This window comes from Watersipora subatra, chromosome 5 (genome assembly GCF_963576615.1).
Source record: "Watersipora subatra chromosome 5, tzWatSuba1.1, whole genome shotgun sequence".
NCBI classification, from domain to species: domain Eukaryota; kingdom Metazoa; phylum Bryozoa; class Gymnolaemata; order Cheilostomatida; family Watersiporidae; genus Watersipora; species Watersipora subatra.
The window spans coordinates 45,213,633-45,227,056 of NC_088712.1; the positions used below are offsets into that span (position 1 = coordinate 45,213,633).

Genomic DNA, 13,424 nt, shown 5'->3' on the forward strand with positions numbered 1-13,424 from the left:
TTAACCATTTCATCTCATCCAATATTTTTTCACAAATGAATAGCTATAGGAAATGGTTTGTTTTTTTCAGAATGTGCAGAGCCTGCAAGCCAGGCAGAAAAAAGTTCAGCAAACGATCAAGTACATAAACTTCGCCATAGAGAAAGGTAACCATGTTCAACTTCCCGGTGCTGCGACCGTCGCTCTTGAAGAGACCCTTAAGCTTATTACCTTCATCACTGGCTTGCTCTCGTCCGAGCCGAGGTACCTCACTTCCTCTTTCTCGTTTTTCTCGTCTTACCAGTGTGTCATTTACTTTAGATTGTTATTATATGTTGGGACAATTATTTATTTATGTTGAAATTTTAAAATTGAAAACTTTTGTTTTTATTCGGTTCTTACTTATACTTATTTTGCTTCTACATGCATCTCTTTTTGCCAGCTTGTAAGTTTTGTAAGGATTGTCTTGCTTCTGCCTTCATCTACTTCTAAAAATCTTCGTTTAGCAACAATCTATGCCACTTGTGGATTCTGAGTGAATTTGAGGTTAACATCCCTTCTTTGCCAAGGTCTCCTTGTTACTCATCTGACTGTTTTTATACTGATTAACTCATTTTTTTGGCAATCTCTTTTGTGTAGATTTCAATCTTCAATCACATTTTGTCTCTACAAATTTCTCACCAACATTTCTCGTAAAAGGTTCTGGCAAAATGCCATCAAATCCTCAGCTCTGCTTTTAACTTATCCATTCCGTTCTCTACATCGTGCCGGGTCTTTTTCTACTTTGTACAAGTTCAATCTTTTCCCTGCTGCATTCTCAGAGAGGAATGGTAAAATGGAGAAAACCCGAGTTTTACTTTCTGGACAAACCAGAAGGAAAATCCAGAGTTTTTCCTGCTGGAAAATTCCGAGTTTTACTTTCTGGAAAAAACCGAGATTTTCCTTCTGGAAAAGGCGGAAAGAAATTCTGACCGTGTCTTATTTCTGGAGGCTGATGCAAGATTGCTATAAACACATCTCATATAGATCTCATGGCATTGATTTGTGTGCAATCTCTAAATCTCCTACCTAATCCTGTATTTCTGGATTATCAACTTGTCTACAAATCCGTCATTCAGTTGGCCTCGTAGTTTGAGCGTATCTGTCGCGCTCCCATGATTGCTACGCTGCTTGGTTTGCAGAGCTGACCTAAGCTACAAGCTGACATGCACTTACAGTTCATTGGCTGAGCTCATTGAGTGGGCCGATCAGGTGATTCTCATGGACAGCAAATCTGAACTCGATGTTGCCAAGTCCAAGTAAGTAGACATAGTTCTTAGTCGGAGTAATAGACTGGGTTCCTTGTGATGCACTGAACTCTATACGAGACGTTGGATATTGGACTATGAGATTCAAAAATAAACCTACACAAAATTTTTTATAGATTTTATTAAAAGAACATCGGTATTTTATATGATTATCGATTGTTTTTTTATATTTGAAGTCATCTGACTGCCAGGATGTTTTTAGAGTAAAATCGACAAAAATTGGTCGACATTGTTAAAATGTTCAGTATGGTCTAGTCAGGTCTAGTCATAAGTCTAGTGATAGATCTCTTATCTATCAATAGATGAGTTTTTGAGATTATACATCATAAGCCATCAGATATATCTAGTATGATTTAGTGAATACAACCCTTGTTCTTTCACACTTGCAGTGCATTTTTTTACGCCACTGCTGTGGCTATTTTAAATTAAATAGCTCAAAGCAAAATTGTTCCGTAGTGGTAAACAGCTTCATAGATATCAAGATTCCTTAACCCTTTTTCGTTATCAAATTAATATCTTCACTAGGACATAATTACATATTCAGTAAAACTAATATTTGACAAGGGGGCATATAAATTTTCATAAATTTCAAGCCACATTATAATATAATTTTGGAATTGTAGTTCGTTCCAGTCCTATCATAGTTTACAGAAAGTCTACCGAATTACTTGTAAAATATTTAAAAGCTTTCTTCCTCTGGGTTTTACATTAATTTGAGAGTTGTCTTCTATCACAGTTTGTATAGCAGTAGTCAGGTAATTCCAACATTATATTCTTTTTATTCTACTTACCCTTGTACAGACAAACTTTGTCATATAAACTACATCCGCTCCTGTATTTGCTTTGTATGCCAAAACTGTTGTATTTCAGAGTAAAAGTTATTGCAAGGATATAATTTTCTTTAATTTATCCCATAGTCCAAAATACAAACATAATTTTTCAATTTATTTATTTTGCATTTTATTTTTCTAATCTATATCATCTCTTTTACTCTTGTTTGCAAAATTAATTTTGAGAACATTTTGTACTCCAGTAGTCTTAAATTATTTCTTATGTCGAACAAAATATTTGAATACTTGCTGTATATTACAGTGACATACTAATATGTAGAAGCCATCGTTAGTAAAGGTTTTACTGTGTTTACCAGTAGAAATGAGATAAAACTTTTTAGTTAATAGCCATGTTAAAGAGAAGTCTTTGTTTCTGTCATGTAATCTTTTGTAAGTCACTGTTAGTTTGTTGTCCATTTGGCTCAACGTTAAGCCATCATAGTGGAAATAGTGCTAAGTGTGATTGCGTGCAGGCGCAATCACTGGGCCATGATTACAGAAGACTGCGTGTGCATTCATTGCCATACAGTGTGCCCCCGGGTTACGCCGTCCCTCTTATATGATTTTTTCGCCTTACGGTGTGGATTACGATGCGTTTTCTTCCCTACGTGTGACACTTTTTTCGCCATACGATATCAGCAAAACTTTCTTTTAAAATTTGGCAGTTGGTTTACTGAAAATGTGAACATAATGAAAATGTCGATATGCTATTCGCCAAAATCCCTCTTACAACGTTTGAAAGAGTTATGATGCTCGCTCTCTCTCAGCTCAGTGTTATTCATTGTAAGTTATATTGAAAAGGAAACCGGGAACAGGTAGGTAATAGAATTTTAGCCGATGACAAAGTTGAAGTTTAGTAAAATACATATTAAAACTAAAAATTCACTAAAATTAAATTCGATGTTTATGTTATACATCTGTCTCGAAGGTAAGAACTCTTTACGGTACATACTGCACATAGACCTCGTAATATTACATTTTGTTGCAGATCATAACTACTAAATACTTTAAATACACTAAGTTACTATAGGTAACTATAGTTACTAAGGTTGACATACTATTTTGTTACTAATTTTTAATATGTACAATACATATGTACATTTTGTATTAGATAATTTTAATGGTTTTTATACCCCTCTATACGACATTTTCACCTTACGATGCCAACAGTGGAACGAATTAAAATCGTATGGCGGGTCCACTGTATTTTAACTGTGAAGTCAAATGATGAGAAACTTTGATAGACATATTTGAGTTAAGATACATGTATCTTACTTCTCCTGCTGGACAACTCATTGAGTTCTCTCGTATATAATATGAGGTGTGCTATTACTTTCTTTTATATATACAATAAACATTGTTAATGTCAGCTGCTGGCCGTTTGTTTTATAATAACTAGTAAGGTCAAAGAGTCACCTCTGGTGTTCTTCTTGAGAAGTACAAAAAATCAAATGAAAATTGTTTGAAAATTTTATTTGAAAAAACTTGTTCAAAACGTCTATTTACATCAGCAGCAATAGTCATACAATTAACATTTACTTACACACTAATCATATTCAGATGAAAGTGACTGCAGTTAGGTATGATGTACAGTTAGGTATGATGTACAGTTAGGTATGATGTACAGTTAGGTATGATGTACAGTTAGGTATGATGTACAGTTAGGTATGATGTACAGTTAGGTATGATGTACAGTTAGGTATGATGTACAGTTAGGTATGATGTACAGTTAGGTATGATGTACAGTTAGGTATGATGTACAGTTAGGTATGATGTACAGTTAGGTATGATGTACAGTTAGGTATGATGTACAGTTAGGTATGATGTACAGTTAGGTATGATGTACAGTTAGGTATGATGTACAGTTAGGTATGATGTACAGTTAGGTATGATGTACAGTTAGGTATGATGTACAGTTAGGTATGATGTACAGTTAGGTATGATGTACAGTTAGGTATGATGTACAGTTAGGTATGATGTACAGTTAGGTATGATGTACAGTTAGGTATGATGTACAGTTAGGTATGATGTACAGTTAGGTATGATGTACAGTTAGGTATGATGTACAGTTAGGTATGATGTACAGTTAGGTATGATGTAAAGTTAGGTATGATGTACAGTTAGGTATGATGTACAGTTAGGTATGATGTACAGTTAGGTATGATGTACAGTTAGGTATGATGTACAGTTAGGTATGATGTACAGTTAGGTATGATGTACAGTTAGATATGATGTACAGTTAGGTATGATGTACAGTTAGGTATGATGTACAGTTAGGTATGATGTAAAGTTAGGTATGAAGCACAGGAATTCCTCATGTTTACCGTTTAATCAGGGGGCCCGACCCACCACCCTCTCCAAGAAAACTGAAAATTGCAAAATTATAGAAGCTAGTCAACTCCCATATAAGAAAGTAACTTTTTCATTAATTGTAAACATTTTCTTCTTTTTCTTAAGTTCATTAGACAGCACTGAGGCAGTTAAGAGGCATTATGAAAGGTCTCGCAAGCATTTCGCGCATTTTCGCTTCACAAAATGTTACAGGGAATTAAGGATGACTGCAATGACTGCTATTACAATGATGCCAGACGAGAGACATTTATTTTATGTATTCTAGGTATTTAATTTTTTGTTATTTTCATTAACTGTTGTAATTTTTAATGAATATTTTTTACCCAGCAAAGTATTGAAGCGACGAAAGCTGAATCTGAAGTAGCGAGGGCTTATTGTACTTCCATTATCTTGTGTTTTGTCACAAGTCGATGTTATGGGCTTGTTAAGAACTTTGTAGTTTAGCATCTGTCAAATCTGACTGTTGTGTTTAAACTGTTAAGCTGGTTCTATGTAATAACATCTCATTGTTGGCTACTAGTAACTGTGCTGTCAGCAAAACGACCAGTGGGCGCTGCCAAAATTTTCCCATGGTGTCAGATGATAGAGATTTTATTTAGGCTTTGTTTGGAGAAATTTGTCTGTTTGATTAAGTAGTTCATTTGTCATAGTGCAGTAAGTGAAATCTCAGTTGAACCATTAGCTTATTGTCTTATAAAAGAATGCGATATTTGACAGTGTATATATATATTTATGTTTATATATGTTTATGTATATCATATCTGATTACACGCTAGCGTGCACTTGTTAGCAGCAATTGGGTTGGCCAGTTCACTCTATCTGCTTCTACAGGAAAGTAATGCAGAGTATAGAGCTCACTGTCAATGATCTTTCCGAGTTCACCTGTGACCTAGTTAAACATCTCAAAGTGCCTGTCGCACCTGGTAGCACTCAGAGCACGATGACGCTGCCGAGTAAGGCACGACAGAAAAAGGCGCAATCAGCGGAAGAAAGGTAAGCGACATTTGAGATCTGTTGAATTGAATGAGTTAAACTGAGCCATCAGATATAGCCAACATAAGTTAGCAAATACAACCCTTTTTCTTCCTACTTGAAATGTTTTGATGCCGCTGTTGTGGTTGGTCCTAAACAATGCAATGCATTATCGTTCTGTAATAATAGTTTGTCCTTGACTAGTGAATAGTCCAGTAGTAGTTCGCTAAATTATAGCTTCACTTTTTGTCTGCCGTAAATAGTTTTATATGCATGTAGTTTAGATTTGTTGTCTCTTGCCTGGCTTTTTATGGAAGCCACCTACTGTAAAATCTCTACTTGAATGCCGTGGCGATGTATTTTTTAACCCTTCTCCTATTTTGTTAGCGTTTTATTAGATATGACGTTTAAATACAGGTTAGCGCCACATTTTTCGACTAGCTCGTCAGAATTTTGGGAAGATAAATTTAACCCTTTTACAGGCGAAGCGGGTATGTCGCCTATATTTTGCACTCTCCTTCGGGCAGATCGGCATTAATGCTATTGGCCTCTGCATGCTTGTTAAATGTTTTTGTTAAATGTTTTTTTTTGTAAACGTCTAATTATCAGACCGAGTTAAACAAGGTCCACTTTTATTATAAAATATTCGCAAGATACAGTTATTAATTATTTTGATGGTGTTGCTTTTAGAGTTTTGAAGAAAAAATGTAAAGTGTTGATGTTGGAAAATGAACATAACATTTTTAAAGACGTTTTTAACGTTTTGAAGTTAGATTACGCCATAACAATGGTTCCTATTACATCGTACGGTGTTCCTGAAAAGTATTCTCATCGTTCATCAAAACGCTTTAAAGTCTTCAGGTAAGATTGTAAAAGTGGTGGTCAAATAGAGGTGACGTTCAATTAAAGGGTGGCACTGAATTTTTCAGCCCTTCTATAGCGGCATTCTCTTAAAGGTGGCGTTCAAATAACGGTCGAGATTTTACAGTAGTTCATTGTTTGCTTCTCTAAGTTTAGAGTTGCGGATGCGTTATTGTGATGCTTTAATACTCATGCATATCATTCTGTAACATGTTGATTTGTGTGGCCAAACCTTATAGTCATGTCTAATACCCATTTCTCTCGTTTAGTGAAGTTTGGTAAGGCTAAGGGATAGTAGCTATATCGCTAAATGTTGCAGGGGTCGGGTTACCATTATTTGGCTCAGCTCTTTTGTTTTGCTTAGCTATTGTTTCTAACCATTTGTTTTGGTGTAATCAGCCATTATTTGTGTTTTTCCGCTTCTTCGTGTCATCCTTCCTCAGTTCATTTTGTATAATTATATATGTTTCTGGAAATATATATACTTTGTATTTTCATAGAGCTTACTAACTGTCAGGCTGTAAAACTTCAGTCTGAGTGCGCATTGTTCAGAGGACACAAGATGTCTAGTAAGCATGGAGTTATCAGCGTTATTCACACTCTACGTTATGGAGTTTCATCATTTAGTGCCAGTTAATAAGGAGTTGTCTTCTCATTTTTTATATCTCATTCTATGTAATCTAGCCAGAAACAACTGATTAGTGTGGCTATTCGTATAGCAATTAAATAAAATAAGTCAGAAATGAATCTTGAAACAAAAACAGACATGATCAGATGGTGTAATAATCATTTTTTTGTACATTCCCTTGAATTTTACTACTGAAATAGGATCTAGGCGTCTCTGCATTTGTACTGAATAAAAGTGTTGGTTCTTTTGCTGTATTGCAGCATTAATATATTAGTCCGGTTATATGAGTACATTAGATGGAACCTGTCTGTCTCTCTCTGATAGGGTAAAAAGAAACTCCATGCCTGAAGTACCGCTTACTGCGAGAGAAAAGACGATTCTGCGAGAAACTAGCCTAGGAGCCTTTGACAATCCTCTTGTGGCTGATCGGGGGGACAGCGTTTCCCCCACTTCCCCTACACAGTTTTTAGATGATCCAAATGAAGAGGCTCCACCGCCCAAACCTTATCTCCCACCCGATTTTAACCTGTTACAAACTTTGTGAGTGATTGTTGTGTTTAAGTAAGCTTACTGTATGCTGTGAATTACATTTCTAGCAGGATGACTGTTTAACAGTTTGACACTTCTGGTCTCCAAAAATTGCACCATCGCTTGTTGTTTGTTAGGGACTGCTGTTCAGTTTTTACATTGGAGGTAACTCTGAGTATCATATTATTGGTCGCAGTGTCACCGAGCTTTCATTTAATGGTCTCTTGGTGCACTTGTGTGGTCCTGGCTTTTAGATATTGACTTCGTAAGGTGAATCAAGTCTAGTTGACATACCCATATATTATTATACGCACTAGTAACCTGGCTGCCGTATGTGTTATGAGAGATTGTCATGTGAGTGGATCAAGCACAGAGAATTAGTAGATGCACAACCATTCTAAAATCCTCAAAGGGTTTAAAATCTGTAAGGCTCAAACACATTAGGCAATTTTATCGCTCGCGTCATTGGGAGGGCGGAGATATCGCTGGCGTGTGCTTAAAGGTTGACTTGCAACAAAGTTCACATTACAGTTATTTGGTATCAAAAGATTCACCATGTCTTACTCTGTTGTGTTGTAGGTGCCAAATATGTGGAAATGTGAGTAAAAGCTCTTAAAAGCTCAAAAATAAAAAGCCACCGTAGATCGGAATCTGTTTATTTCTCTAGCATAGTCATTACAGTTTGGTTATTTTCTTGTCACGTGATGTTCTCACGTGAATTGAAAGGCCAATAAAAAGCTCAATATAAACTTATCGTAGCACTAGTTTATGACAAAATCTTCAGGTTTTACCGAAGACCCAGTATCAAATATAGATGCTCGCTAATTTACAGTTTTTTTTCAGTTTGGTCTAATCGGAAACTCATAATCTGATCATGTGACCCAATACTTCGAAAATAATTTTTGCAGCACTTTTCGATACCACAAGTGACCAACAGGTCATGATTATCAGACAATGATATGCACTCCTTCAAGCTAAGGCTAAAAAACTGAACGAATTTTTACGGTAAGTTATAAGATATCACTGCTAAAAGTGACAGCATTGCGATGACGATAAAACAGACGCGTAAGAACAATAGATGTGGCGTGAAGTATATTTGTGAAAATATTTCGACGAATAAGGTTGCATGAATGTTTAAACAGAAACCATCTCTCACAGGTACATCACATTTGAGCCGTTTTGAAAAGAGAATCCAAATTACGGCGGTCTCGTGTGGCTGCGATTAACTGTTCGTCTTTGAGCTTTTAAGAGCTTGTAATCACATTTCCACATATTTGGCAGCTACAACACAACAGAGTAAGACATGGTGAATCTTTTCATATCAAATAATAAGCTCAATCACCACAGGCGAAGACAAAGTCAAGCCACCACGATTCTTAACTTTGATTAGGGAATTGGTTGGGAAGTACTGTAATGTGAATTTTGTTGCAAGTCAACCTTTAATACCCGTGCAACGCCGGACATTCGGCTAGTGTACCATATACGGGTATCACAGACTCAATGATAAAAAAAGTGTAGAGTATAACTATTATCCGTGATTGTCATCCGGGACAGCTGTTATTTTAAAGCATTTGTTTATGGTTCAACTATTTTGTTGAAATTAAGTCATATTTGTGAATTATGTCAAGTGACTGTTGAGTTATACCTATTTGCCTGTTTCCCAACTTTTAAAAGTAGCTGCCGTTATTACTATAAAATACATTATTATGTTAAAAGAAACCCTAGTAATTGTTACAAAAAATTATGTAATGCAATGCGATATAATACATTAAATTACCATTGAAAAACGTCAGTTATAACCTAAAAAAAGAAAGTAGCCCTGTACCGAATACCGGATGATCTACCAACATAAGAAACATGCTTCTCCTTTGTCAGAGTTCTCTCCAGGAATTGTGATTTAGGGGAGGAAGGTTATAGGGTGGGATGAAAATTTGAATGAATATTGATGTGGTCTCTTTCTAGGTTCTACTCACACTTTGCTTGTATTTCTCTCCTATTTGTAGATCTAGCCCGTCGCCAACCGAGAGCCCGCCTGATCTTCCTACGAAAACACGAGCACAACTTCATAGAGCTCATGCTATAGGTAGCTCTTCTACAGACAGCCTCGATGCGTCGTATTCAAACTCTTGTAAAGCATCAATTGATGGAGCTCACGTTAATCGACCACGCTCAGCCTTGATAGCGGGTCACCTCACTAAGATGGACAACTACGAGGGTGTACGGCCAGCTTATATAGTGTATGGCCACTCTGACAGATCAGCGCATTCTAGTGGTCAGTTATTCTCTTCCCATGACTCCATAGACGGGCCTATAGGCAAACGTTCTAGCGCCGCTTCTAACAGTTCTATGTCAAGTGTAGGGCATGGCTCTCAGACTAAGACGCTGTCAGACATCACTGAAAGAGCACACTCTCACTCTATTCCCTTGGCACTGTCAGAGGACCTCTCTCCTATTCAGCCTCTGCATTCAAATCATATGGGGTGAGTTTACGAGACATTATCGCGTTAATCCGCTCGTTTCAGTTATATGAAGATGGAAAGAGTCATTCCTGTAGTGTGTGGCTATGACCTTTGGCGTGGAATTCCTTATCTTTTTTAACAAAGTGCCCCATTGATCCCCATCATGCAAATGTCCATTGAAACAATTATCACACTGTAACTCAACGTGTGGACAACTCCAAATCTACATCACTGGGCTATGGCAACATAGTGTATGAGTATTGAATTCCTTTGTTGTAGGCATATGCTTATGGCCTTCAGACTTCAATCACCGTAAAATTACCATAGCTTTTGTGATAATCTGGTATTAGCAGTTGGTGAGCCTCTTGAGACAGTAAAAATTATAGCCTGAGATTTATGTGATTAGATTGTTGGCCACTATAAACATATATAAAGATAAATAAACCTGCTGCCTGCCGTCTGTCTGGTAAATACTAAAAATAATCAAGTAATTAAAGATGAGCTTACATAAATCTTTGATTTTTTTTATTTTAATTTTTAATTATTTTATGATTATAATTATTTATAAATACTTATAATTTAATAATTATTATTATTTTATTAACGTAACAAATTTTAATAAACTCTTGCACAAAGATTTTATTAAAAAGTTTCGGTATTTTCCTGTTATTTCCGATTGTTTTTCATGTTTGAAGTGATGTGATTTCCAGGATTTTTCAGGATTAAAATTGGTATAACCCTATCGCAATTAAAACACTGCAAAGGCAAATACATGCTAAATGACTTCATTAGTTGTTATCATTGATAACGTTCATATTGGCTATTGCATTTAAGCTAAAGCTCTACGCATCTCTATTCTGTCAGTCTCTTTGTAACTATAGACATAATCACACTTTCCCTTGATCTGAGTGTTTTAATCACAATCAAGTTTTATTAGTTTTAATCTTGAAACATCCCAGCAATTGGATCACCTCAAACACCAAAACAATCACAAATGATAGAAAACTAGCGATCCTTTCTGATAAAATCTACTATAATTTTGTGTACATTCATCTTCAAGTATTCAAGTAAGGTGTTAGCGTATTAGATTGCTAAGCCATATCTCACACGTTCGAATCCCATATGAAGCAATTTTTTTCCTAACATCTAACCGTGGCTTTGGACCCACAAATGGATGGACAGACACACAGACACAGGTTTTACTGTAACAATGACTAGTACCTTGGCTGTCTGGTGTGTCATGAGAGACCGTCAAGTGTAATAATTAATCCCACAATTATTCCGAAACACGGCAAGGTGGTTGATTGGCACAGGTGGTAGAGCATCGCACTACCAAGACAAGAGTCACGAGTTCGAATCCTGTTAAAACCTGTCTTTTTTCTAACCTCTGAGCGAGGATTCGTACTCAGCTATTATTACAGTAAAGATTAGACTACTCACTGATGATTGTGTGGCTACTGGCTAGTGTTGTGGTATGGCTGAAATCTTGATGCTCAAAATGGTCAAAAAATTGTTGAAGTGTTTTTAATATCAATGTACATGTATCATCACATTTTCTTGCAGCTGTGTAGCAGTAGATGAGTTATCAACGCGAATAGAACAGCTAGCCCAAGAATTCAGACCAAGATCGGGAGAGCATACAGACACCATGACTGCACCCCTAAAAGAGATATTAGACCAGGCAAAGCCTAGGGCAAGACTTGGATCGGACTATGACAACGTCAGCAGCACTGGATGTATGTGAGAGTTGATATTTTTCCTTCTCACTCGTCAGTACCAGCTGTAAATGGGAGTTGTCTGCTAATGGCAGCTGATGGTAGCATTGTAGAACGATTCTAAAGATTGCCGCTCATACGTTCTCGTAAATGACTATCTTTATGAGGTTCGTAAGTTGTGTATAGGAAGCACAGGCCATGAGCTCCAAATCGAAACTTTTTATGACCCCCTCCTACAGGTTTTTCTGCAAATAAAATAGGTTATTGGCTGACACGATTTTAAAGAAATTTTTGAGTATACGAACTGGGTGAAGACATAAAAATTACATCTACAGTTATATGAAAACTTAAAAATTTTGATGATTTTTTAGTCAATACTATTTTGAAAAAATAAAAATACAGACATATCTCTACACATGAGCTTACTGCTTTCCGGTACCGAGCTCGTATGTCGATTCTCTTGTCAAGTTTTCTTGTATAAAATAATCAATAACAAATTAATTTGTTCCCAATCTGAAAAAAAACACCCAAAACAGGATATTACAATGGAAAAAATGTGTTTTTGTTTGTTCTAATTCATTACCTACGCTCACAAAGTAACAAATACCTAACTATCTATTGGTTATGATCAGCAATAAAATAACATTATTATGGTATGTACAGCACTGTATAGAGTTTTGCTTTCGAAATAGGCGGTATTGGCTAGCCGCGGTGTGAGAGACTTGGCAGCGGCATGTTCTGTATGCTGCACTTTTGTGATGCTACGTACCGTGACATAAACTTTAAGTTTTAAGTTAAATGAGTTTAACTGTATATGTACGCAGTTAAAATGGAGCTTTAATCTTACAGTAAACTTAACTCTAATTTTGTCTTCGTGTTGTGTTATCTTCTGTTGGCTTGGCTCTTTCACCTTGCACTTAGATTCGCTGTCATCTTCACGTTTAGTCGACCTTTTTGATCCGATGAGAAGAACCAAACGATGCTGTTCTTTTAAGTGGCCTCACGCATACTTAGCCACCTACCTGCCGCACCAGAACCCTCTCACGCGCATACCTCCAATTTGTCTTATCTCAAGGCAAAAACTTGCTCAAAATCCTCTTCCTATCTCAAATTTTTCATATGTTTACACATATTGCATATTGCAAATAGGCTGTATTTATGTATATATTTGTAGTTTTGTTTAGAATCAGCAGGAGATGACAATTCTCTTCATTTTTTATGCGAAAACTTTCTTTTGTCCAAGTCGGAATTTTTTGCCACGGACCATTTTTTTAAACAAGAAACCAGATGTTTTGTTTAGGTCGGAATGACAACTCCCAAAAATGACATGTTATATAACAGCTCTTTTCTAAAGTAATATATTTACACATAGGGGTAGTTTCCTTAGAGTTGCTCGTTTGTTCTTTGATTGTCTCTGATTTCTGGTTTTGTTTTTAAAAGCACTTGCTGTTAAGAAAGGAATACATGCTTTGTCTTATCGGTGTTTCAGCCTTTGACAGTCCAACAACTCCGCCGAGTAATTGTATGGCCTCTTCAGAAGCTTGGGTGCAACGGATGGGTAGGAGTGTTATGAATAGGAGCTTTGATGGCTTGACATCTGTCAGCCAGTGGCAACAACAGCAGGTACTCGCATTTTACGTAATACCTCAGATTTGGGTTGAAATATAGCTGATGTTTAGCGTCGCGTTTTCAGTGTATACTTCTCATAGCTTGAGCACTAGGTAATCTCAGTGAAGTTTGTCTGTAATTGTTTTGTGTCATTCGGGTATTATTGGCTAATTCGCTTCGAGACA

General features: G+C 36.4%; 1 protein-coding gene across 2 annotated transcripts in view; it reads left to right on the plus strand.

Moving 5' to 3' along the window:
• Positions 1-1,167: 1,167 nt before the first annotated feature.
• The window catches only part of LOC137396335 (rap guanine nucleotide exchange factor 1-like), a 55,912-nt gene continuing 43,655 nt past the window's right edge, over positions 1,168-13,424 (plus strand). The window contains exons 1-6 of one of the 2 annotated variants that reach the window (XM_068082563.1): positions 1,168-1,277; positions 5,300-5,461; positions 7,254-7,391; positions 9,461-9,937; positions 11,480-11,652; positions 13,121-13,254. In XM_068082563.1, coding sequence (XP_067938664.1) covers positions 1,240-1,277; positions 5,300-5,461; positions 7,254-7,391; positions 9,461-9,937; positions 11,480-11,652; positions 13,121-13,254 — 1,122 coding nt within the window. In that variant the 5' untranslated portion in view covers positions 1,168-1,239. Of the gene's footprint in view, positions 1,278-5,299; positions 5,462-7,253; positions 7,470-9,460; positions 9,938-11,479; positions 11,653-13,120; positions 13,255-13,424 lie in introns of those variants that run through there. The other variant, XM_068082564.1, reaches the window with a different exon arrangement.